Below are 26,652 nucleotides of genomic sequence, written 5' to 3' on the forward strand. Positions count from 1 at the left end.
ATGTTATAAGAGTTGAAAATTTGTCTTAAATTTCACATAAGAAGTTTAGTAAAGTTATTTTAAATAAGATATTTTAGTTTTAGTCATGTAATTTCAAATAATTAGACACTAAAAGAATAGTTAAATCAGTGGACTATTAAATTTGTTTAATTAGGCTTTTGGTTAAGTTTTAAGTAACAAGTTTATAGTAATTTTTCTCATTTTAAAAGTCTATGAACGTTTATTTTGTTAGTGAATTGAATTTAAAGTAAGTCATTTTGAGTTAAACCGAAACAAATATATTTTTATATTTTTATTTTTGTTTTAGGTTGGCTCTATTGTTTGTATGTGAGTGTTGTGTGTATTTGTTTGATACCTATAAATGATATAAGAGCGAGATTCGAGAAGTGAGAAAAGGCAAACCCTAAAAATGGGAATCTGAGTTCAATGAAGATAGAGCAAGTAAGTTTCGTGAATGCAATGCAAGTAAGTTTCATGAATACAATGCAAGTATCTCAAAATATCTAAAAGTATGTTTAGTATGCCTAAGTTTGAGATTCATTTATTTAATGTAAAAAGGAATTTTACACTTTGGCAAAGTATTATTCAAGATCTATTAGTACAACAAGAGTTAGATCAAGCATTAGAGAATAATAAAATTGAAGGAATGACAAATAATAATTGAAATAAAATTCAAAAGAAAGCTACTAGTTCTAGTATATTGTCTCTAATCTTAGAGATAAAGTCTAGTGTGTTAACTGAGAGTATTTCTAAATATTTGTAAGATAAGTTTGGAAGCATTTACATGTCAAAGTCATTGACATTATATTTGAAGATAAATTTATATTCTCTGAAGATGAAAGAAGGTACAAGTCTTCATAATCATTTAAATGGGTTTGATAAGTTAGTTTTGTTAGGCTAAAAGCCTCAATCTAATTCACATCAGCGAAAGTATAATCAAACAATGAATCAAACACACAAAAGATAATAATTTAATCTGATTCGATTCAGTCGACCTACGTCTATGGATGATAAACAAGATCCACTAGTTATAGAGAATTACAAATATACATCAAATCAATCTTACTCAACAATCAATACCCATAGGCCCTCTCAATCTCTTTTAATCCTATAAAGTATTCTCAACCCAAATAAATACAAACTTATGTGCAAACTTTTGACACAATCAAAGACATATCTATATACACCCATACATCATATCTATGTGAATCTTCTCAATCTCCTTTAATCTACTCATAAATAAATATATACACTCATAAGACGTAAATCTCTAATAGTTTTATGGGGTGTCTACCTATAAAATCTTATAACTCTTTTACATTTTTTTCATACATAATCCTGTAAAGACTTCATCTATTTATAACCATACAAACTTACCTATTAAAAATCCTTTTTCTCTTAGAATTCTTCTTCTGCAAGTCAAACTTACCTATTAAAAATCTTTTTTCTCTTAGAATTCTTATTTTGTAAGTCTTCTTGTCTATCAAGTAATATCTAACAAATCATAAATAAATCTTTTATGATATTTGAGTTACTATTCTCAATAATCTTCACATTGACTCAAATTTCATCAAATCATCTATTTTCATGCTAGACATGCTTGGTTTCACCTGTAGTGAAAGTTTCATAATTATCTTCTCTTGTGTATTTTTACGCTTCATGCAACTGATCTTCAATTTTCAAAATATGAACTTGAACTCTTCTTTTGAATCGATCTCCTCTAAGCTTGTCTCTTCTCATAACTCGAACGTTTAGCTCTTCTCTCATCTTAAACCTTCAGCTTGAATACCACTTGTTAAGTCAAAAACCTCAATTTAATTCAAGTCGACAGAAGCATAATCAAACAATGAATCAAATACACAAAAGATAATAATTTAACGTGATTTGATCTAATTGACCTACGTCAATGGATGAGAAATAAGATTCACTAGTTGTAAAAAATTACAAACATACATCAAATCAATCTCACTCAACAATCAATACTTATAGGCTCTTTCAATCTCTTCTAGTCCTACGGAGTATTCTTAACCCAAACAAACACAAACCCATATGCAATCTTTCGACACAACCAAACATATATCCATATGAACTCATGCATCATACCTATATAGACATTCTCAGTCTCCTCTAATCCATTCACAAACAAACATACATACTCATAATATATAAATCTCTAATAGTCTTATGAGGTGTTTACCTATAAAATCCTATAACTCTCTTACATATTTTTTCAATACTTAAACCTATAAAGACTCCATCTATTTATAATCATATAAACTTGCCTATTAAAAATCTTTTTCCTCTTGAAATTATTCTTCTGCAAGTCTTTTTATTCATCAAGTAATATCTAATAAATTTCAAACAAATCTCTTATGGGATTTGAGTCACTATTTCCAACAAGTTTCTCAATCATTAGTTATTTCTATTGATAAGTTAGAATATGAAAAAAAAGTTTTAATTTTGTTGTTATCTTTACCCAAGTTCTATAAACTTTTAGTTCAGACTTTTTTGGTGAGTATGTTTACTTTGAAATTGGATAATGTGATTGCTCTATTACTTGAGAATAAAAAGTTTATAGGAACAAAGAACTTATCACTTTGAAGGAATGTACTAACTATAAAGGATTCTTATCTAAAAAAGACTTAAAAGAGGATTGATATATTAAGAAAGATATCAAAGTTAAGTGACAAAGATTACAGAGATATAAAATGTTATTACTATGGTAAGAATGAACATATTCAAGTGCGTTGCAAGAAACTGAAAAGGGATATGACTGTCTTTAAAAGGACAAATGACGAGAAAAAATCAGATGAAGAATAAAGTGATACTATTACTATTATATTTGATGATGATTTCTTTTTGACAACTTGAATGAATGAAACTCATACTTTGAAGGATGATAAAGGTTGGATTTTAAATTAAGTTGTTTTTGTCCATATCTATAATGATAAAAGTTATTTTATGAAGTTGGAAGAGAATGTAAAGTGTGGCAATATGGTGGTTTCTAACCAAAAAAAAATACAGATTTAAGGTGTTGGGAGTATCCACCTTAGATTTCACAATGGTGTTGTTAAAAATTTTCATCATGTAAGGTATGTACCAACTTATAGCTACAATTTAATTGACTTGGGTGAGTTAACTTCTCGTTGATATACATACTATGAACGAAATGATTGGTGCAAAGTGTACAAAAATGATAGTGTGGTTTTACAAAGGAAATAGGATCAAGAATTACTTTTACATGTTCGATGTAGTCTCAGTGGTTGTGCTTCCTATAACGACGAAAAAGAAGATGAGTAAGTATGTCAATTTTGCAAATATTGTTAAAATATTTGAAGATTCAAGTCAATAGAAGATTTGTTAATATTTGCCTTGAATCTTTTAATCATATATCGAAAGTTGAATGAAGTTATAAAAGTTAAGAGTTTGTCTTAAATCTTGGGAAGTTTAATAAAGTTATAAGGGATTTCAACCTTATAAATGAAATGCTTTGATTTTAGTTTGGTAATATCAAATAGTTAGATACCAACAAAAAAATAGTTAAGTATGTTATTAAAATAGTATAATTAGGTTTTCAGTTAAGTTTTTTAGTAAAAAATTTTTTTATGATCTTTCTCATTCTAAAAATCTCACAGTTATAAAAATTATTTTTATTAGTGAATTGGATTTGAATTAAGACATTTTAAATTGTACTGAAATAAATATATTTATGTATTTTTATTTTTATTTTTATTTTAAGCTTGTTCTCTTATTTGTGTGGATAAGTGTTTGCGCGTTTGTTTGTTTCCTAGGTAAATTGGTTGTTCGAGTATTTACAATACAGATCGAGTAATAATCTGAGAATTCAAATGATTATTCTGCAGAAAACATCTATTCTTTTCATTCTTCACTCTAAAGAATATGATAAATTCAGGTAAGCCTATTCTTACCACATTCAGATTGAATTTACAGGGCTTGTCTTGTCAATATGATAAAACTTGGCATAACCCACATGGCCAGAGCCTGGAAGAAAAAAAGAAAACGTGAGAGTTTCTCTTAGTAGGTTGAATTACTACAGTCAGTGGCATTTCTAGTTCTTGTTATGGAAAAATCTACAAACTTCAGTTGGTTCTTGTTCTTCAGTTAATGCATAAGTAAAGTGGTTCTTCCATCTTTGGATTACAGTCCAAGTGATGTTCAGTGACTCAAATGATTATTCTGCAGGAGATTCCTTTAATCACCCTTTTCCTTTCTGAAATAACACAACAAAAGAACAGCAAATCTTACTAGATTTAAGTCAAATTTGTTGGGCTTGAATCCAAAATTAACCACAAATGACCAAAGCCTGGAAAAGCAAATGGAATTTAAACTAGGGGTTACTTTTTGTAGGTAAATATTTAGTCTTTGACACCTAATAATAGATAGTCAAGACATCAATCAAAGCCAAAGAAAAGATGGATTTTCCCCAAATACAAAAGAGGCAAAGGGCGTTGATTGAAAAATTAGCATAAATTATAACTAACCAACGTGCGTTTGGCAGGGAAATGAGAATAAATTTAAAAAAAAAAAGAAAAAGAAAAATATAATGGAAGATACCTTTCTTTTAAATGTTTTTCCCAACAACTGAAATTACAAAGTAGCATAACCTTGAGATAATAAGAAGACCAGAGACCTAGTCTTTTGAATCAGATTATTTCCAGTCAAATTGCTACATAATCCCTAACAAAAGCCCCCACCGTGTTTTATTCTTAGCCACATTGTACATGGACACGACTACATATCTTTTAATTCTGGCACATTGGCACAGTGAAGAGACTTGGCAAACATCACGATCCATCTGCACCACTTATTTTAGCGTCTTCTTGCAGCTGTTTCCCTTTGAGCATTGAAATAGACAGCTGCAACAGGAAGGCCCAGCTCGTTTTCTTCTGCAAACTTTCTGGTATTGAAATGATCCCGTGATGATGGTGTGCTTATCACTGTTTGCCTGCGTTTCTGCTTGAAAAGGAGGAACACAAACCTGTGGATCCCTATGTTTGGCCTCGGCATTTCGTAGTTCACCACTTCCCTTCCTGTTGTTTAATTCATAGAGCATATATACATATATAACCATAAAAGTTAGTCATGTTCCTGTTTCTTCATCGTCTATCATATGCTCTCACTCTTTCAGGATGAAGGGACTTACCAAATGTAGCATCTGTTGTCCCGGGGATATCTGTCACTATCCTGTGAGATTGTCATTTCAAGTACAGATAATCAGTAGATTGCTTAAATGTTTGTGGTCTTAGTTTGATTTTCTCTTCTTGTTTTGTTGAAACTTGTTACCTTTGTTTTAGCTTTATCACTGAAAATCAGGAAATCATGAACCCTAAAAATAACAGTCAATATACACATATATAGAGTGTCAACTGCGCTACGGAAAGTATATTTTTTTGTGTGTAGTTTTGGGATTTGGATTATTTGTAGTTGTAGGTACATGCTTAATGTGCCAAATTAATTCTCTATGTATTCCTGCCTCAGTTGAATCATGCCTTGTTAGCTGACCTAACTTACATAGAGTATAAGATAGAAGGCGTTAAAGGTTCATATATTTTGTATGAGTTTTGATGAAGAGAAAATTTTAAAGGAAATATTATCTACCAGTGTAAGTGCTCCTTCAGGTATGGGTCACTAGGACCAGGAACATCTGGGTCTGTCATTACCTGCAAGGTAAAAAGATGATTGATGACTCTTTTATGATCATATGGCCTAGAAACAGATGAAAAAGAAAACAAAAGAAAAGAAGCGAAAAGTGTAGTTACCAGGGTGAAAAAGGATCTCATATCACCTCCATGAACCTCAACCTTAGGCTTGTTGGTTACTGAGGACGGAAATAACTCATGGCCATTATATACCTGCTTGTTGAAGTTGAAAGTGACAGTCATTTTCACAGATGGGGAGATAGCATCAATAACATCTCCAATCACTCTCCCCACAACAAGAGGATCTGACAGTTTTGCCATCCGAGATTAGTAGATAACAGGGGCAGGGAGTGGATCAGACTGAAGAATGGAGACTGGTTGTTATAAGAGTGGATAAGCTTATATGCTTCTTTTATCGTTTAGAAGGCTTCTTATTGGGCAATGAAGTAGAAGCCCCCATATTTATAGTGCTGAAAAGCACCCTCAAACTATCTTGAGATCCATTTAGTTGGGTTGTGAGGTTAAGAAAGTGGAACTTGAAAAAAGAGAAAAAGTTTAAATGTTCTGTTCTGTAATCTAATAAGCTAGACACTCAGCTATACCATCAGGACAGAACCTTTACTATTAGGGTAAATTTCTCAAAGGTGAGCCATTCCAACATACTTTTACTATAATTACTATAAAATCTTTTCTTTAATGGCATAAGTTCAATTTTGGCACATTTAATGCAAATGATGTGCCTAGTATTACATTTCCCACTGCACCTTTGTTGTGCATATACTATGAGCCACACCAAAATTTCAAGTACTAAAGGCCTTACAACAATGAACTCAGAGTTTATCTCAGTGGAATCACGCAATGATATTTAACAGGTTTTGGGTTCGAATTCCAACACTTTTAATTCTTTCTCTTATTTCTTAAGCTACAAACTTTTTTATAACAAAAAAAAAAAAAGGGCCATTACCAATTTATAACAGGCACCAGTCAAAGTGAACAGAATAGAATAGCTGCCTTTGTTAACAGAAAACTAGAGAGATATCTGAAATTTAAAGTATGGGATGTTCATTAGGGCCCTCTCACACTGATGTTGCATGCTCTCAAGGAAAACTGATAACTGAGAACTCGCTATAGGAGAGAGACTCTTTTTGGGTCTCCCACACTACTGCATCCTCTAGGGAGAAATATTGGTTATTAGTACGTATGGGACATGGCTTATGTATCTAGACAACATTGTATATACTCGTTATATGCTCAGATCCTCTTTTTCCTTGGTGCAATGCCTTGGAAATAGATATCCAGACAACATTAGGCCAAAGGGTTTGATTAATTTCTTCGACTCAAGGAAAGGGAAACCCAATAAAGTGACTCAAGGCAGAAAGAGAATTTTTTTTTTTTTGTACTTGAGGTTAAAATGGTTGAACCATGATCATTGAAATTAAAATTTAATATTTCATCAATAGATCACAAAGACAAAAGGAGAATTTTTATATATAAGTTGAGAATAAATTTAGGAGTGTTATGTCCATTTACTCGATCAATGAAATCAACCTTCTAAATTGCTTAATTAGTATACGTCCAACTATTACGTCACAATACCTCAAGAACTAGCTTGCCCCTCGCCAAGGAAAGGTTCGCTCAACATTTTCACTAGTGTCCCGTCAAAACATCACTTAAAAAATGAACACTTCACTTTCAACTTATTTATTGTGATCATTAAATATAGTTTATGCTTATCTTAAATCATTAAATACAATTGACAACAATCCACGTGAAACATTTCCAAACTCCATGTAAATTTATCATTAACTGTTAATTATCTCAATTAAATCATCACCTTTCATCTCATAAATAAGATAAAAATGAGACCTAAGTATATAAGAACTTAAGATTTAAGCACTTTCCCTTCATAATAGCTTCCTTAACACATTTCACTTTCTTCCCCTTAAAAATCTAGATACTTTATGATTTGAGTATTGAAATGTATCTCGAAAAACCAACTTTAATATCTTTTGACCGTATTTTTTACCTACAAATGTGGGTCATCTCACTTTCAATCTCTCTTCACTTTCCTCTAACTAAGACACACAAAAAATACCATATCAACAAGGAATCATAAGGAAGTACATATCTTTGGAAAGAAACTATAATGTGGGTCTCTCCTATCATACATGTAGTTATTTTATTTGTTTGTTTGGTGTAGTTTAACCCCCGGAGAAATTGAAAAGCTTGATAATGTAATTGTGGGTCTCCACTTAAGCAGTCCCCTCATTTTTTGTGCTCTTCTTTGACATAATGGAAAGACAGAATTTTCAGCTGATGATCCTGCTAATAATATATATAACATTCCCAAGCTAGGGATAGGGACTAGTAGTACTACTCATGGACTTCTGTATAAAAGGTTAAAAAAAAAGGGAGAAATTCATGAGATGCGTTTGTTTCAGACTAATTCCCAATTTAACCATTCACTGATGAATTTGTTACTGATTTTAGGGATATTTTAAGGATGAGGGTTGGACTTTTGAAGCATAAAGGAACTCCACCACCACTCACATTAATATTGTGCCACAACCCACAACCACAAAAGGGTATTGCTGTAGTGGTGAAGGATCATTTCAAAGTAAAGAAAGAGATCGAGTTGGGGTGTCAATTTCTCATTTTCTTTATATGAATAAGTAGTGATAAGAGAGTGGGGTTTCTACAAATGGAAACCCTTAAACTTCTTTTCTTTATATTCCACCCTAAACCATGCGTTTTATTCCACTTTCTTTTTCCTTCACTTCTGCCATTCCTTTCACCATTTTTTTTTTCTGCCGAAAGGTTTATATCAGTGATTCTTCTTCTTCCAACAGTATATATTGGGCAATTAGCCACGAGTAAAACATCACATTCCCTTGGAACTCCCATTTCTATTTATTTATTTATTTATTTAAATAAATATATAAGAAAAAATAGAATAAGAGAAAATTAAAAAAAAAAAAAGAATTAGCTTGGCATACATATACATTGAGAAAAAATAATTCAACAATGAAATCATGCGCATGAACACATGCAGACATTAGGTAGACGTGCATATATTCATCAATAATGAATTATAAGTGACTATAAGTCTATAAACCACAGTGGTGTAGCCACATATCAAATTGAGGGCCAATTGATCTCACTCAATTTAAAAAAAAAAAAAAACTTAATTTAGTATGATTATTTTAATACATTTTTGTGTAATTTACTAATATTGATCCCACTAAAATTAGTTAAAATCTAAAAAGAGGATAAAAAATTTCTTAAATGCACACATTATGTAGACGTGCATATATTCATCAATATTGAATTATTTGTGACTATAAGTCTATAAACCACAGTGGTGTAGCCACATATAAAATTGAGGGTCAATTGATCTCACTCAATTTAAAAAAAAAAAAAACTTAATTTACTATGAGTGTTTTAATAGATTTTTGTGTAATTTACTCATAATGATCCCACTAAAATTAGTTAAAATCTAAAAGAAGGATAAAAAATTTCTTAAAAAGTCTTATATTTATATTATATAATATATATATATGATTATAAATTTTTTATTCAGTATAATTTGACCACTAATAAAAATATTTTAATAAAATATAAAATGTAGCATTTTTTAAATATATTATCTTATGGTGATTGATTGATTGTTAATAATTTATTTATTGATTTCTCTTTTATATGTACACTAACTTTTTAACAAAGTAACTAGATAATATATTTTGTAATTTTCTAAACTTAAAACTATAAGATTTAATATAATATTTTTTCAATAATATAATGTATATATAATATCATAATTATATAAAGAAAGTTGAAATATGACTCCATTAAAAAAATTTTCTGACTACACTTTTGAATTAATCCATTTATAAATCTACTAATTAATTAACTTATCGCAAACATCAGATTATTGAACAAAAATATCTTCATTCCATCAAAAAGAACCATAATTTTATAAAAATCTAATAGTTGATGACTCGCATTAGAAATCATTGAATCCACACAAAAATTTATTTCACGATGAACATAATGAGTATAAAATATTTAAGTTAGATGTTTAAATATGAACCTTTAGATTGGATTTTTAACTTAAAACATGTCATCAATCAAATTAACGTATAAATCTTTTAAAAATTGTTGCCGACTACGATAGACTAGACCCATGAACATTTGCTAGAGAGTCCTGTTCTTCAGAATATGTCGGCCAAAGGGTGCAACTGCAGCTACCCAAATTTAAGCCTTGCATGGTACCTTTTTATTCTTTTTTGGAAACACAAAAGAACATTACCTTAGTAAAACTTTTCGTCCCTGCAGGGAAAAAAGGGAGATAATTAAGAAGCTTTTGGCTTAATTCATTGCATGCAACAATGTTTCAACATTTTCTGCGACAAACAGTGGAGAATTGGAAAAAGCTTTAATGCTAGTGGACAATATTTTATTTATTTACCTTTGTCTTTTTATAATTAAGCCTATCATTAATTGTGCATGGCACCTCTATTCCTCCATTGTCCCAGTGTTTCTATATTCTCATGTGTATTATTATTTTCTAGGTTTTCCATTTTTTAAGGAGTGGCTTGTAAAAATTTAATTTTGTTCGAATAGTTAATAATTTCTTTTTTGAGAGAAAGTTTAAGAGTATAAGAGTAGGAAAAATTATCACATACTAACTCAATTAGGATTTACGGATGTATTGAATTTTCATTTATAAATTTTTTAAATTTACGAATCATTTATCAACAATAGATCGAGAGAATTCAAATCTGAATGCTAATGTATCTAACATTCATCCCTTATCACTTCTGCCAACCCTCATTGATTAGTTAAATACTATTTCGAATCTTAGATCTTCGGGTAAAACTTTTTGACAGAGGGCCTTCTCTTACAAATTTCTTGGATTGGTTTAATATTGTTGAACCTTTTGTAAAATGAAAATGGGTGAAATTTCGAGTATATAAATACACAAAAAGTAATACTAGGTATAGGTACATTATTGAGGCAAATGTGGAGTTAATTATCACTGAACATGATCACATCGGCATAAATTAAACAAATGTTCTAATCATCATGGTCCATTTAAATCTAAAACTTGCTCGATATTAACTCTTAAAAATAGAGATTTTGATATATGATATATCACATTTCAATCTCGCGTCAAAATATTACGAAAATTTGTTATGATATATATATATATTTAAATATATATATTTATATGATATTTTTAATAAAATAAAATTATAAAATTTTTGAGTTAAAATAAATAATTTCTCATAAATTGAATACGAATCTTCATATGATGAACGTAAATATATATATTTATATGATATTTTTAATAAAATAAAATTATAAAATTTTTGAGTTAAAATAAATAATTTCTCATAAATTGAATACGAATCTTCATATGATGAACGCACTATAGGGACCCTTAATTCTTTCTCTCTCTCTTCTCAACTTCACTTCATAAATTAATGCATGTAATATATAATTTATGATTAGAGACCTAGCTGTCTTTCCATGATTCTCTCCCTAGCTGTGGGTAAAATATTAATTAATTATGCTTATACTGATTACTTAGAGTACTTAAGATAAATGTTGATCAATGATGTGCAATGGAAAACTGGGGACCAATTGCTTTGGAATATATTTGCTGAAAGAAAGCAAGCCTTTTCACTTTCTTTGAATTATTCATCGGCTTTAAAATGTTATCATATATGTACTTGTTGCTAATGAAAAGTTACATATATAGTATATAATATAGTGACAAATATTTTAATCATTACTACAAAAGTAGTACTTTCACTATAAGGTATTGAAATGAATAATGCATTTGTTCTTTTAAGAGAAAAAATGCAACACTTGTCCAAACTACAACAAAAATAATTTATTAAGGAATATTATTATTTTATATATTATTAATATTGAAAATTTTAAATTTCACATATAACATTAGATATAATTGCCATTTGTTCATCTAATAATTTTTTTTATTAATTTTAAAAATTGTATCATAATAAAATACATATTAATAGTTTAATTTCGCTTATAAATTCAGAGAGATCAAGGAAAAGAGCCCTTAAAAAAAAAAAAAAAAAGCTTAGCACATTTGAGAACAAAGAAAAGCCCATAAAAGTGTTTAACCATACATAAAAAGGTTGTGTACCTTTTTTTTTAATAATTTCATAATTAAAATATTAAAAAAGTCCTTCAGCTATTTAATTTTATTGAAATAATTTTTTATATTTTACTCAAATAAGCTCTTATCTTTGCGTTTGTATTCATATAAGCCTTTATTTGAAATAAATAAAAGATTAATTTATATTAAGGTTTGTTTAGGTATAAACTAATTTATAATTCATACGATGCACAGACCATTTTTATTTTATTTAAATATTAATAAAATTATAAATTAATATTATTTAATTATTTACATATTTAAAATATAAATAATATAATTAAGATATCAAGTCATAATAAAAAATAGTTTTTAGATAAAATATTAATAAAATTTAAAATATACAATAAATAATATTGGAGAAAGAAAAAATCCAAAAAATAAAAAAGATATAAATCAAATTGAATTTCAGTTTATCTCAATTTTTATTAATAAAATGAGTGTTACGATTTTGATGAAGAGGAAATATAAAAAATTATGAACCAAAAAAAAATTTTAACAGGCCATTTATATTATATATAATATGATACCTTGTTGTTTGGTTGCTATTAATAATCCAATTACCGCTCAATTAAATAGAAAAATGACATTGATATGAAGGTAAATACACACACACACACACACACACACACACATATATATATATATATATATATATATATATATATATATATAAAAGAAGTCTTTAGTCTCCTCTTACTTTAAACAATTAAATTTCTAGATCTTCCTTAGAATCATCTAATAAAACACAAATCAGCTGATTATTTCATAAATATATAAATGATATAGTTACAAATTACAATTTTTCTCAAACAAAAAAAAATGATGGGTGATTAGGACTATGAGTGAAATAATATAAAATTTTTATTGATGCCTTTTATTGTTATTTCAGATACATAGTTGAAAACAATCTAATGATAAAGAAATTAAACAATAAAACATGTCTTTCAAATTCAAATTAATAAAAAATAAATCTAATCAATTTTAGTGAAGATATGTATTTAAAATTTATAATGCATATATATATATATATTCTTAATTTTTGGCTAAATTTAAAAATGTAAAATAAATTCAAAATTTTCAAATTTTCATAGATTTTTGTTTTGAATTTAAATAATTTATTAAATGTAATTATTTTATAAATCAATTTTAAAGAATAATATATCTATGAAATTTTTAATTTTAAAAAGATATATGTTTAGATTATTAGAAAATCCTAAAAAATAATATATCTAAATTAGATGTTGTTACTAACAATTTAAAAATTATCCATCTAGATATATATTTGGATAACTAAGTAATATATAAGAAATGGTTATTCATTTGAAATTTGAAAATTTTGGATAATTAAATAAAATTTTAAATATATTTTTTGATAAATAGCTTAAAATTAATAAATATTTTACATGTTATTAGAGAAATTTTAGAAATTTTTTTATGTGTTAAAAAACGAAGCCTTCCACCTAACTGTCCACATAAGCAATTTTTACCATTTAACTTTATAGGTTGTAATATACTATATACTAGCTTGTGACTTGTGCAATGCACGAATTAATTTATTTATTTATTTTAAAATTATAATTATAAAATAATATTAAATTTTAAATAAATATATGAACAAAATATAAAGGTATTATTCAAAAAATATTAAATTCCTTTTTTAAAATTTTTTAAGTGAAAATGGATGACCGGTATCTTCATAAACTATTTTCAAATTGTATGTAATTATCAAATTTAAACTTGAAAATAATGCATTTATATTTACAAAATGATAGACAGTTTTGAAAAATAAACACTTTCTTAGGTTTAAGGATATAATTGGATAATGCTTAAAAATATAATGAAATGCAAATGAATTAAATTATCATTCATAATTAAAAATATAAAATTTCATTTTCACTTTAATTATTTTATCATTTATATTTAAATATCTATATTTAATGAAAAAAATTCTTATATTATAAAATTAAAGAAAATAATAACAATTTGATTCAAAAATAAAAAATTTGTAGATACTTTAGATAATTGTCTTCAAAAGTCTCATAGAAAAAAAAACCTTTTCATCTCCATCTCAATGTTAAATTATTAATATAAGATGATAAAGTTAAATAGCAAAGATATATTCGTATCATCTTATAAAAATTAATATTTCCAATAAATAAAAGCAAGTGATTTTATATCATTTTCATAGTTTACTTTTTTACTTGTACCACAATAGAGTGCCCCAACTTAATCTTTTCACTCTTGCATTTCATGGATATAACATTAGCCAATACAAAACAAACAAAAAATACCTCATGTAGGATTATTTTATTGTTACATTATAAAGATTAAAGGCATTTTAAGTTTTAACATCAAAGCGAATATATCTCAATTCATATTTCTTACAATAATCTAGATAAATAAAAGACTATTTAAATATTAACATTACAATTTTTATTGATTTTTACTTGATAAAATTGTTGCTCTGTTTGATGGGACACATGATTTTGAAGTTCCAATTCCCTTAATTTAATATAGGACCTATTACTCCTAAAAGTAAGTTTTAAAAGAAGACCATTGTAGCACAAAAATCTCACAAATTAATGGTAAAACCATAATTAATGATCAAGTAGAACGAAATTAATAAGAAAATTTTTGTCACACTGATAATTTTTAAAGAGAATATCAATTGCCAACGAAAACCCTCAAAGCTCTAGATTTGGTGTTTGGTAATTAACATCCCTTTCCACCACTAACTAGTAGATAAGAATCAAAATAATAATTTCTCAAAATAAAATAAGAAAAAATATATATGCAACTAATAATGAATGAAAGAGATAAGATGATATTTTATTGGATACAAGTACGACTAATACCATTGATATGTGCAATTGATGGACTAATTAAATGAGTAATAGAAGAAATTCGTCACAAGAATATTTCATCAAGATGGAAGATGGCATCCATTAAATAGTGAAATAAATTATATTTGATTTTTTAAAATTTATTAGGAAATTTATAAAAATAAATTTATATTTTAAATTTTAAATTTTAAAATAGATATATTTAACTTATATATATTTAAAAAAAGATCATACCTCTAGATTGTTAGAGATAAATCTAAATTATATATTTTTTAAAATTTAAAAAAAGATATATAAATGATTTAATAGTTCATTTTAAAAAAGAAATAACAAAATTATTGATTTTATTCTAAATGTATTTGAAAAAAGTGAGTTTTGGATAAATTTTATTTCATTTAAATTAAAATAAAACTCATGAAATATTAAAATAAATCTATTTTTTAAATATTTAAATATTTTTAAAAATAAAATAATTATTGAATGAGATTATTTGGTTAAAATTTTAAATTAAATTATTATCTTACATGTCAAAAATATAGGCTATCCATGTAAGTATCTACGTGGCATACCTTATAGGTATCCATGTATTCTGTAATATAATATATATACTAGATTAGATTAGATTAGATTAAAAATTAAAATTTTATTTAAATACAAATTAAAAGTTAAAAACTTATTTAGATATAAATTAAGAGTTAAAAAGCTATTTGCCTACAATAAAAATATAAAAATTTATTTAAATAATATGATAAAGTTTAGAAAATTTTTTATTATTTTAGCTCAGCTCAATCAGCTTATCCAAAGAAAGCAGGAATTTCTGTTACAATATGTACAAGACAAAGCAAACAGTGATTCAAGGGTGTTTCAGCTTGAGAAATTGTTCCACGTGAAAGCAAGTAAAGTTGCAGTTGATTGAGTTTCAGCATTGGGCAATCTCTCTTTCCTTGCAAAATGGGCTAGGCCCTCATCTGCCCATTTCACATAATCAGGGCTTCAACCTTCCATGCTGACCGTTAATTCTCATTCTGCAATAGGCGGGTTTCACTGTCATGGATGCCAATTGAAAGAGGCCTCCAAGTTGCATTTTACCCTATTTTATAATTAAAATTTAACAAATTTTCATGTATATATATATATATATATATATAAAAGTAATTTTATTAAAATGATGTATCATCTTGAAATCATTATCTAACTGGTACAAATCTTACATGCTTCAAAGTTCTAAACTTCAAAACAACTACTCCAATCTTACCACCGTTGGGACAACGGGTCAAAGTACAACAATCTTGGAAAACTAATTGTAGTTGTATTATTTTTGGTGCATGCAGTGCACGATCCTTGCTGCAATTTGGAAACTCGAATAAATATCATTTGGCACTATCTAAAACAGTGAGCCCTGCCCCTGTGGATCAGATTCTGGCACGTGTCTTTTTCAAGAAATTTTCCTCTACTCTGTGAACTAGAAATGACAAGTGGCCACATCAAGAAGAAGATCTCAGCTGCATCTGCCAGTGCTCACACCAGAACTAACCGAGCTAAATCCAGTTCATTTCCAGGTTGGGTTTTTAATTTCCTTTTGTTGTTTCAGCTTTTTTTTTTTATCTAACTGTTTGTAAGAATTTCTGGGTATATAGTTATTTGGGATCAATTCATTGCTTTGAGAAGTCAAAGAATGTTTTTCCATTGTTAGTTACTGGCTCTTCAATAAACTTTTTATTTTGATTTGGTTGTTATTTAGAAGATGCAAGTTTGGATTGTAATATGAATTACAGGGATTTGTATGATTGTGCTTTCTCTAAATTTCGGCAGATTCCAAACTAATTGTGTAAGTTGGAGAACTGGTCTGCAGCTAGCTTTGATACTTTTGCAGCTGCTGTTGCTTTTGCTGCTTCTTTCATGTTCTGCTGTAATTCTAGTAGTCTTAGCAGGTTCCTGGTTTAGTATTGGTTGATGAAATTTCATTGATCCCAAAAAGAAAAAAAAAAAAAAGATAACAAATATTTTTGTGCATTTAGAAGAAAGGACTCCATCCAATAGAAACACTTGAGATTGGAATTACTAAAAGAAAACTTTAGTGATGGATATTTTTAACCGGATTTTGTCTGTTAACTGAGTTTCAAATATACATATTTAAAAAAGCCCCAAGGTTTGTGCATACTAGAGAATTTGAAAATCACCAATGTTTTAGGCATATAAGCGCTCTGCTTCCCCTTAGACCCCCTTGTTCGGTGAAGAGCTAGCTGAATCTATATGATCCAGAATTTGGAAAGCAATCCATGTTTTGGGTACAAAAGTGACTCTTTCGCTCTCTGAGTTGTGTCTGCTTTAAAATTTCACAAGAAAAAGATAGATACTTAGATGGACAAAACGTTGGCTTTGACAGTGTAACTCTATCTTTCTTTGTTAAATTCTTCCTGATATAATGGATTGTATGGTTTTTTTCTCCCTTTGCAGCAATGATTGCACCTATAGTGGTAGCTTTGACAGTGGGTCTCCTGGGATGGGCTTATCAGACAACAAAGCCACCCCCTCCGAAGATATGTGGCTCACCAGATGGGCCTCCTGTAACTTCTCCTAGAGTTAAGTTCAGTGATGGGAGGCATTTGGCTTACAGGGAAGCCGGAGTTCCAAAGGAAGAGGCAAAGCACAAAATTGTTGTCATTCATGGCTTTGACAGCTCCAAAGATCTGAATTTACCTGCTCCTCAAGTATGAACTTTTGATTGTTTAAAATTTTGCTCACCTTATCATGTATTTATCTAAACTTGTTGCTGGAAGTTTTACTTTGTTACTTCTGAATTGATATGGAAGGATGAATGCAAGTTTGCAATATTAAGACAGGCTAGAAAATATGTTTATGAGCTCTTTTATCCATTCTCTGTAAATAGTGCTAGGAACACAAATGTTTTGATCAATTTTGGTTGGCATTTTATCCGCATTCTGGATAACAACAGCATATGCCAAATTATTCAGCATGTTGTATGAACAAGCTGCTTGGGATTGAATAGTTACTGACAAAAAAAGAAGAGTGAACAAGATTTTACTCAAGGCAAGAGTTAGCAAAATGTTATGCCTGGCAACAAGATTGCTGGGCCAGTATGTAGAGCATGGCCTAGGATCAGATGATAAGGTTCGGTATGAAAAGAAGAGTAAATGGAACACAATTTTAGTTGCTAATTTAGCATTATGGTTTCATTTCCAGGAACTTATAGAGGACCTCAAGATCTATTTCCTCTTCTTCGACAGAGCAGGTTATGGAGACAGTGACCCAAATCCATCACGCTCAGTGAAGAGTGAAGCATATGATGTTCAAGAATTAGCTGACAAGTTGCAGATCGGTTCTAAGTTTTATGTGATTGGCATTTCATTGGGAGCCTACCCTATTTACAGTTGCTTAAAATACATACCTCATAGGCATGTTGCTCAATTTGTTTACAACTTACAAGCTTCCTATGTTTTTCTTCTTTTTGTCATTGCAGAATTCTTGTTTTCTAATTATACTAAAGGTAAGGAGCTACTCTGGCAATGACTTTTTTCTTATTTACAGATTGGCAGGAGCTTCTCTGGTGGTTCCTTTTGTCCACTACTGGTGGCCTTGTCTTCCTGCCAATTTATCAAGTGAGGCGTTCAACAGGTTGCTTGCACAGGACCAATGGTCATTTCGAGTTGCCCATTACACCCCTTGGTTATTCTACTGGTGGATGACCCAGAAATGGTTCTCTTCATTGAGCATTATGGCTGGTAACATGGCAATATTTAGCCAAAGTGATTTGAAGATCTTGGAGAAGTGGTCAGAAGCCCCAAATGTTGGTCAGGTTGTTAAGTTCTTATAAATTGATTTGTCATAAGAAAGACAGAAACTGCTATCTATTATTGCATTCCTAAAATATTTGAGTAATGTGATGCTTAGTGTCACCGGACTTATATTGCAGAACCTTCTCGAAAGAGGGATTTGTTCCTCATCAAACATATAGCGGCTAAAAATGAAAACAAGATTCTACAATCACATGATTTTCTATAATGCTACTTTCTTAGACATTTGTTCCTCGAATACATAAATTATTTAACTGGCTTATTCTCACTGCAAGTGTTTCCAACTGATGTTGCTTAGCTATATGTCTGACTGCAGGAAAAGATTCGACAACAAGGTGTTTATGAATCTCTGCATCGAGATATAATGGTCAGTTATGGAAAGTGGGAATTCGATCCCATGGATCTAGTTAATCCTTTCCCTGACAATGAGGGCTCAGTCCATGTTTGGCAAGGTTATGAGGACAGAATCATTCCATATCAAATAAATCGTTATCTCTCAGAAAAGCTTTCTTGGATTCATTACCATGAGGTTCCTGATGCTGGGCACCTTCTGATTTTTGACAGCAAAAACTGTGAAGCTGTTTTACGGGAACTTTTGCACGGATAAGAACTCAAATCTTATACTAAGATCTATATGTGCTGCACTCAATGTTGTACTTTGTTTAGTGAACTATTCAATTTCTTGCATGTGTGATTTTTCTTTATTTAGTGAACTGTTCAAGGGTGTGGTTGGATCACCTGCTGCTTATCAGGGATTGAGAGCTCATTTGAATTTCTTTTTGTTGGGACATTTGGGTTTGACACTGCTTCCTCAAACTTGAAAAGAAACGAGTTTATGTCGGGCATTTGAGTTTAACATAGAAATTGAAGCCTTATTTGCATCTCAGTGACGAACTATGTCTAAAATCAAGCCTTTCCTTCCATGGGCTTAGTATCTTTTGTCAGGACATGGTGATGGGGTCCCCCCCTTTTACGCCACACATTTATGTCTGAAGACATGAAAGGGAAGAGAGGGATATATGAGGTTTTTTCCAGCTAGAGCCCCTGGGCCCTGGCCCCCTTGGAGTCCTGCAAGTGGTCGGTGGTCCTCCAAAATTTTGTCAAAAATCTACCAAGATTGCGCCAGTTCAATTGGCTCCATGACACCATAATTGTTGTTTACCTTATGACTTTCAATAATGAAATTGTGTTGCATTTGCTGCCGCTCTCCGATGCTTTCATTTGAAACTGTTTAAACTTACTGGGGAATGGTGGAAGCCTTTACTATGTCACATGTATAATTTCACTAGTCTAGCTAGAAGATTATAAATGCTCAATCCGCATTATATACTTCGAAGATCTGTTAAATTAATCTTTTCCTGTTTTTTCTTTCTTTCGTTTCCCTTCTCTCATTTGTTCCAAAGCATTAGAACTTAAATACAAAGCTTTCAGGATAATTGATCAATGAGCATTTAATTTAACGTGATACTAAAATCTCGAGTTCGAATCCAAAAAATATATTTCCCTTTTAATATTTCTTCATCGAATGCCTTGCTGTCCATTAAGCTATGTAATGTTTCTTAATTTTTATTTCAACTTGTACTTTCTTTCTACACTTAATGGATTCTTATACGAACTTCATGTTAGAACTTTAATGGAATGGTTGAACTCATTCCTATCATCTTAAGCTTTTAGAATAATTGGTCATCCAATTTAACACAAATATGGATTTAGGTAACAAGAAGTTGATAGGCTTCCTTTTGACATGTCTGCAAGGGAAAGAGAGGGATGTGATTTTTCTGGCTTTCGGGTGACAGGCTATTAAACGAGTGGTCCTCCAAATTTTGTCCAGTGACGATTTTGTTTTGGAACCCTTTACAATAGTCAATTTTAAAGGTAGGTAGTTTTATGCCACTTCCCTTAAAAAGACAGCTTAAAAGTGAACAAGTGAAGCTTTCAACAGCACACCACTTCCCTGGACTGTTACATTGGTGGTTGACCCATAAACATGGATGGCAATGGATCGTGTGGGGACAGCGTAAGAAACGACAGCAAGGCGTTTACTAATCCCTTCACGTGGATCTGATAGTACATTTTGGGACTTGGGAATTTGATCCAATGCAGCTGAAAAATCCATTTCCAAACAAAGAAACCTATGTTTACTTGTGGGGAGGTCATGAAGACAAGGTTGTTCCATTTGAATTGCAACGATTCGTTTCCAAGAAAGCTACCCTCGATGTAGTACCTTGAAGCCCCTGATGGTGGTCACTTGATTCATGAAAAAAGTTCGTGTGAAGCAATTTCAGGCAACTTTTGCTTGGAGAATAACCCTCTATTTCCATGTTCACAAGATGTATTTGATTAGTTTGTTTTTACTATCTTTGGTCTAGAACTTTAAATTATATTTTGATCGACTTCAATGTTGAATTCCTAGGCACCCGAATCCTACTGGCTTCAAGAGAAAGGAAAATGAAAAACATAATCCCATACAAGGCAAATTATTCCCATACACAAGGAAATCAACCTGTTAGACTTCATAAGATACAAGGAAGATGGAAGTTCATATTCATACATAGTTAATTACTACATAATTACTCCAAAGCCATAGGCTAATACCAAGCCTAGATTTTGATTAGGCGGAGGTTGACAAGGGGCGAAATCCATTCTCAAGACTAGCCTCCCAAACTTTGTCAATGCTAAAAATGGTGCCGCCGCACTCGTTAACGTCCCACCCTTCTGAAGCATGTATTATCCCAGCCACACGGCTTGCACTCATCACCCTTCTCGGCAACCAGTCCTGTATCATTTTTTGTTTTGAATGTTAAATGTATTATACAAATAAATAGAAAGGATGATCTAAATGGAAAATCCAATGGCCATGCTGTTGAATTCATCTTCAACAAATTCATTTCTTGACTCTGTTGTTTTTGTGTAATTAACCTTTTAGTTTCCGTTGGATAAGAAAATTTTGTCAAATAAGCAACTACTAACCTCACAAGAGTGCATGTTCTCCAGAGATTTAGGAGCCTCCATAGCCGGTGTGGTATGATAGTAGCAGTCTTTGCGAACTTTCTTTGGTGGAAATATGGAAAATGGAATGAATAATGTTCCTTTTGGTGCCTGGGACTGTTCTTTTTCAGTCAGTCCATCTCCCACCAACCATACCTGCAAAAATATATCAACACAAGAAAATCAGCATGTGAATATTATAAAAAAAAAAGGCCATTGGAAAATTCAATGATTAAGCCAATTAGACATTTTACCTTCACATCATATCTTTTTGGAAGCACCAAATTACTTTCAAGCTTGTTATCATACTTTAACAGCTTCTTGTATTCATCCTCTTGCAATGTCAGCACCTGCTGAACACAAATTCTTTCAAGTCCCTTAATTTGATGCTTTGATCATATAGCTTTTCAAAGGGTTTGGAAGTTTACCTTGATACCCTTTTGGCATAGAGCTTGGACCAAGATACAAGCATCCTTGGAAATTCTGCCTCTAAGTAGTACTTGGGTTGTTTCGTTAGGAATGCTGTTTAGAACAATAGCTGCTGCTAAACTGCTTCCATCTACAACCTTGATTTTAAGATGAGGGTTCTTTTTTATGTACAGCTCTACATTTCCGCTAAACTCCTCACGCTGAATATTTTAAAAAAAAGGGTTAAATTTGAGAAGTTTCTGAAAAAATAAACATAATTCTTTGAGTTAGAAATATGTAGGCATTGAAATTTTAAAAGCTACATTTGTGGTATGTTGTTGAGTGTTGGACTCTTAATTTAAGATTCAATCTTTGATCTGATAACCCTAAATAACAAAAAAAACTTGACATACCTGATTCAAAAGACCTAAGCTTAGCACCTTAGCTCCTTTTTTATCTGCATCTTCAATGGCTTCCCTAATCAATTTACTGATAGTTTCTCTTTGCCATTTTGAGAAATACTATAGGAAAAAAACATATATGTAGATTAAAATACAAGTAATTAACACTTCAAAGAAACAAATGCCAAGATAACTATCCAAGTAAAACATGTTTCTTACTTGCATATTGTATTTGGGAACAACCCAAGCTTGAAGTTTGAGTTTTTTAAAGGTGTTCCTCTCTGAAATAAAGGCATGGCCAAAAATCCAAGTCAAGAGCACAGACCAGAGGGTGACAGGCCACATAAACAGGAGGTACCATTTGGAAGTTTGGGGCTTGGAGGACAAGGAAGGGAATCCAAGGGGCAGATGGTAGATGGAGTCCGGCGTGGTTAGATGAGTCAGATGAACCACGTCCGGTGACTCTGCCTCTCTTTTTAGAGCAGTTTCATACACAGTATCTGTCGACTTGTCGACGGTGCCATAGATATAATCATAGAGTGGACAGAAAAGTGTGTAATTGGTCCGAAATTGAGTGTGATGTAGCGAGTGAAACCTGTCAGACCATCATATATTATTATATGAATGTAATTTGATTCTCACCCATATATGAATAGGCTTAAGTTCCAAATCCGTTGCAGTTGCATGTTAGAGAAGAATTAGAGAACAGAGACTTACGAAGGAGTGTAAACAATATACTTGAGAGGAGGGAAGATGGTGAAGGCCCATTTGGGGATGAACTCGAAGTTGCAGTGCCCCATGTTGTTCAAGAAATCAATAACAGTAACGTAAGTAAACACTCCCACAATGTTAGCTTTTCCAATATATACCGATGTCAATGTTGGTATCAGAAGGAGCCCATAATACGAAAGTACTTCTGCGAATGGGTGGACAAACGCTGCCAAACAAAATATTTACATATAAATTAGAAAGGGATATGCTAAAGAGGCTAAAAGAATTTAATTTCGCCAAAGCCGATATGGATTGGAATTTTAATTTTAATGATCAGATTCAACTTTTAATTTGTAATTTTTTGAAAAAAATCCAAATAAGGTTGCATGATCCTTATGACAATTTGATTTAGGCATAGTAAAAGATTTATTACTGATGGAACAAAGAAGAATGATAAATTAATTGGCTTACAGGTATTCGGCTCGGTGACAATGGAAGAATGGTGATGGGAGTGGTAGCGAGCATAGAAGTAATGGTGGTGCAATGCTCGGTGAAGCCAGTAGTAGAGGAACTCAGCAGGACCCCAGTGAAGTAGCAGTATGATTAGTGTGCCATCTGCTTTGAAGAAGGGCATGTTAAATTGATCTTTTAAGACTATGCCTGCCCCGTAGAACAACAGTCCATTCAATATAATCTGATCATCCCTGCCAAAACATATATATATATATATATATATCCCTTCTAAGAATTTAGAATACAAATTGTATAGAAAATATAAATACTCACATTTAATATACGAGATTTTATGATTTTATTTCATAAAAAATATCTCACAAATATAAATTTAAATATATATTATAATAAATTTTATAATAATTTTTATGCTAAATATATCTATTAATAAATCATGTCCTATATTCATATTATATTTTTTGTTATAATAAATATCATTGCATGATAATATGAGAAAAGAATATAAATTTTAAATTTATGAAATGTTATTTTTTAAAAATAATTGTTTAAATTAATTATATTAAATTTTGAATTCACATGCATAGAATATTTTACTTAAAATTTAAAATTATTTATTGATTGATATTTGAATTAGTTGTCGTGTCATTAAAACTAATGTTTGGAGATAAAAAATTCGAAGAAAACTAATTATATTCTGTTAGCTTACAGCACGTGCTACAAGATGTCCGACCGTTTGACTGCCGACAAACGTATATTATTTTCTTTTATATAATAATAATAATAATAATAAAAGGTTTATCTTGTGAATCTGAATCTATTAGGCCTCATAAATGCCAACCTGTTAGACAAATAAAGATATACGAGATTCTAAAAATAGAAATTCAAACTTTGAGTCTTAAAAAATAAGAACCCTTAAATTTTAAAATTAAATTCCACTTCAATAATTTATATTTAAATCTTTAATAATATATTCACTTATAGGGACACTTTTTAAAACACCAAAAGCAAAATTAAAAAATTGTTATGTATTTTTATATATAATTAAAATTTTTTCTATATATCTTAATACAGTACGTGATAAATGATAATTCTCTAAGTTTGTCAGTAGAATTTTAAAATTTCCTCATGGTATATTAAGTAATTTGAAGAAAAAATACTTATATAAAAATTTGATAGACTTAAAATTTAAATGATTTCTCAAATAATTAATATTTGAAATTATATAAAAAGAGAAAATCATATATAATATAAAGTGATTTTTTTGTCAAAAAAAACAAAGTTTAGAAACAAATGATTAAGCCGTTAATTTAATTTAGATCTGTGATTTCATTGAACTTTCACCTGTGAATTTTTTAAATTTACAAATTGTTTACTGATGAGAAACTATAGGAATATTTGGATCTAATTCACTCAATATTCGTCCCTTACCATTTCTGTTAACCGTTGTTGGCAAAAAATCTTGATAATCTCTTAGGTTAAAAAAAAAAAGATAAAATGCAAAAAATTATTACCAACTCCTTTCTCTGTCAACTTGGTCGAAGTCGATGCTCTTGTCGACAATCCTGTTTTTTCCTTTGGCAGTTCGGTAGCGAGAGTAAGAAATCCAGAGTTGATAATGAACCAATCTAAACACCAGAAACGGGAAGATGAGGAACATGAACAGGTTCCTCTCATTTTCTGCTTTGCAGGTTATGAATGAGTAGGTGCTGTAAATTGCCCCAGGAACCAGAAGACCATACTGCAAAATTTTTAATTATTCAAGCAGAATTAAACTTATTTTCACAAACTTAAGAAATTTTAAGATTCATACCTTATATCATAACAGAAAAGGGTTTTTATATTAACAGCGAATATTAAATTTTTAATTTTAATAATTAAGATTCAATTTTTTATTATTTTAATTTTGGAAAAGAAATAAAAGGAGGGTGAGACAAGGTACGTACCTTGAAGTTTCCCATAGATTGCCATGGCCACTCACTGAGAATGCCTGGTTTACTAGCCATGTTTCTTCACCACTCTTTTCTGCTCTTTGCACTCTGTCAACCATATATATATATATAGACAGAGAGCCAGTTGCAATTTGCAAGCTAAAAGAATTGCTTATTAGATATAACATAAATTATAACTGTATTTTTTTTTTATTTAATTTGATGAAAATGACTGATATATTAATATCTTTTTTAGAAAAGACAAAATACGTTTTTTTTTCTTTATTAAGAGAAGGAAAAAAAAAACAAGGTTTTTAGTTTCACGAGGTTACAATATGGCTAGCTATTACGTGTCCCTATCCGGCTATCCCTTTTATGGATTAATGCCAGCGTAGGTGCTTTGTCCCCTCCAAACTTTCCTTTTCGAACAAACCAAACATATCGAGCTTGATTGAGATCTTTTTAAATGTCTGGTCCAAACTCTCTTATCTCATCTATTTTTAAAATTAATATTTTTATAAAAATAAAATTTTTTTAATCAAATTGGATATGAGATTGAAAACTTTTACTCAAAAATCGATCTAAATCGAGTCAAACATATAAATAAGTTTAATAATGTAAATTTTTTTATGTTTTACAAATTTTCATATATATAAATACGTGTGTATGAAATTTTGAAAAAAAAATAAATTTTATTTTGCTAGAATTAATTAATTGTGTCTATAATATGCAAATAATGCAAGAAATTTAAAAGTTTTAGTAATTACATTTCTAATAAAATTTAGCTAGCAATAGAAATATATTAAAGCTGTTGTTAAGCAAAGTTAAGGAAACAATTGGATTAATTAAAACCTAATCGGAATGACATTTGTCATTCAATTAGGTAGGTCATTTTTTTTTTGTTTTTATTATTTAGATTTAATTAAACATAAGATTTATTAAATTAATATGTATATTATATATATATAAAGTTAAGTGGGTAGCTTATATATTACATGTTTTAGAAAATTACTGAGATGATAAAAATTCATATTGATAATGTTTCATTCCATGTGGTTTTTTCGTTCATCTCTTTATTTCTATTTATTAAATCGTGAAAATTAGCACAAAGGCAGATGATAAATTAATATTTCACATAAAATTATTTTTTGGGTTGATTTTACTCAACTAATTTTTTTTTTTTTGATAAAATAAAATTTTCAACTTATAAATTAAATTGTTTTGTTCTAAG

General features: G+C 29.8%; 3 protein-coding genes across 4 annotated transcripts; 1 reads left to right on the plus strand and 2 right to left on the minus strand.

Moving 5' to 3' along the window:
• Nucleotides 1-4,357: 4,357 nt before the first annotated feature.
• On the minus strand, nucleotides 4,358-6,052 carry ATC (centroradiali). The gene is made up of 4 exons (XM_022900915.2): nucleotides 5,781-6,052; nucleotides 5,620-5,681; nucleotides 5,165-5,205; nucleotides 4,358-5,051 (listed from the first exon to the last, which is right to left on the minus strand). The coding sequence occupies exons 1-4, from the start codon at nucleotides 5,979-5,981 to the stop codon at nucleotides 4,831-4,833; spliced, it is 525 nt and encodes a 174-aa protein (XP_022756650.1). The 5' UTR covers nucleotides 5,982-6,052; the 3' UTR covers nucleotides 4,358-4,830.
• Nucleotides 6,053-15,946: 9,894 nt separating this feature from the next.
• LOC111303797 (alpha/beta-Hydrolases superfamily protein) lies at nucleotides 15,947-19,713 on the plus strand. 2 transcript variants are annotated; one of them, XM_022900240.2, is made up of 5 exons: nucleotides 15,947-16,255; nucleotides 17,154-17,407; nucleotides 17,901-18,112; nucleotides 18,246-18,513; nucleotides 18,828-19,713. In XM_022900240.2, the coding sequence occupies exons 1-5, from the start codon at nucleotides 16,165-16,167 to the stop codon at nucleotides 19,116-19,118; spliced, it is 1,116 nt and encodes a 371-aa protein (XP_022755975.1). In that variant the 5' UTR covers nucleotides 15,947-16,164; the 3' UTR covers nucleotides 19,119-19,713. The 2 variants fall into 2 exon arrangements, with proteins under 2 accessions (XP_022755975.1, XP_022755976.1); XM_022900241.2 differs by lacking the exon at nucleotides 15,947-16,255 and adding an exon at nucleotides 16,361-16,524.
• Nucleotides 19,714-20,960: 1,247 nt separating this feature from the next.
• Nucleotides 20,961-25,517, minus strand: LOC111303798 (very-long-chain aldehyde decarbonylase CER1-like). The gene is made up of 10 exons (XM_022900242.2): nucleotides 25,437-25,517; nucleotides 25,005-25,231; nucleotides 23,491-23,723; nucleotides 23,026-23,245; nucleotides 22,528-22,903; nucleotides 22,321-22,428; nucleotides 21,928-22,128; nucleotides 21,754-21,849; nucleotides 21,482-21,655; nucleotides 20,961-21,287 (listed from the first exon to the last, which is right to left on the minus strand). Exons 1-10 carry the CDS (start codon nucleotides 25,494-25,496, stop codon nucleotides 21,123-21,125), a joined length of 1,860 nt encoding a protein of 619 aa, XP_022755977.2. The 5' UTR covers nucleotides 25,497-25,517; the 3' UTR covers nucleotides 20,961-21,122.
• Between the last annotated feature and the right edge of the window lie 1,135 nt (nucleotides 25,518-26,652).

Source organism: Durio zibethinus, chromosome 13 (assembly GCF_047325235.1).
Source record: "Durio zibethinus cultivar Kanyao isolate XHJ-2024 chromosome 13, ASM4732523v1, whole genome shotgun sequence".
Lineage (NCBI taxonomy): Eukaryota > Viridiplantae > Streptophyta > Magnoliopsida > Malvales > Malvaceae > Durio > Durio zibethinus.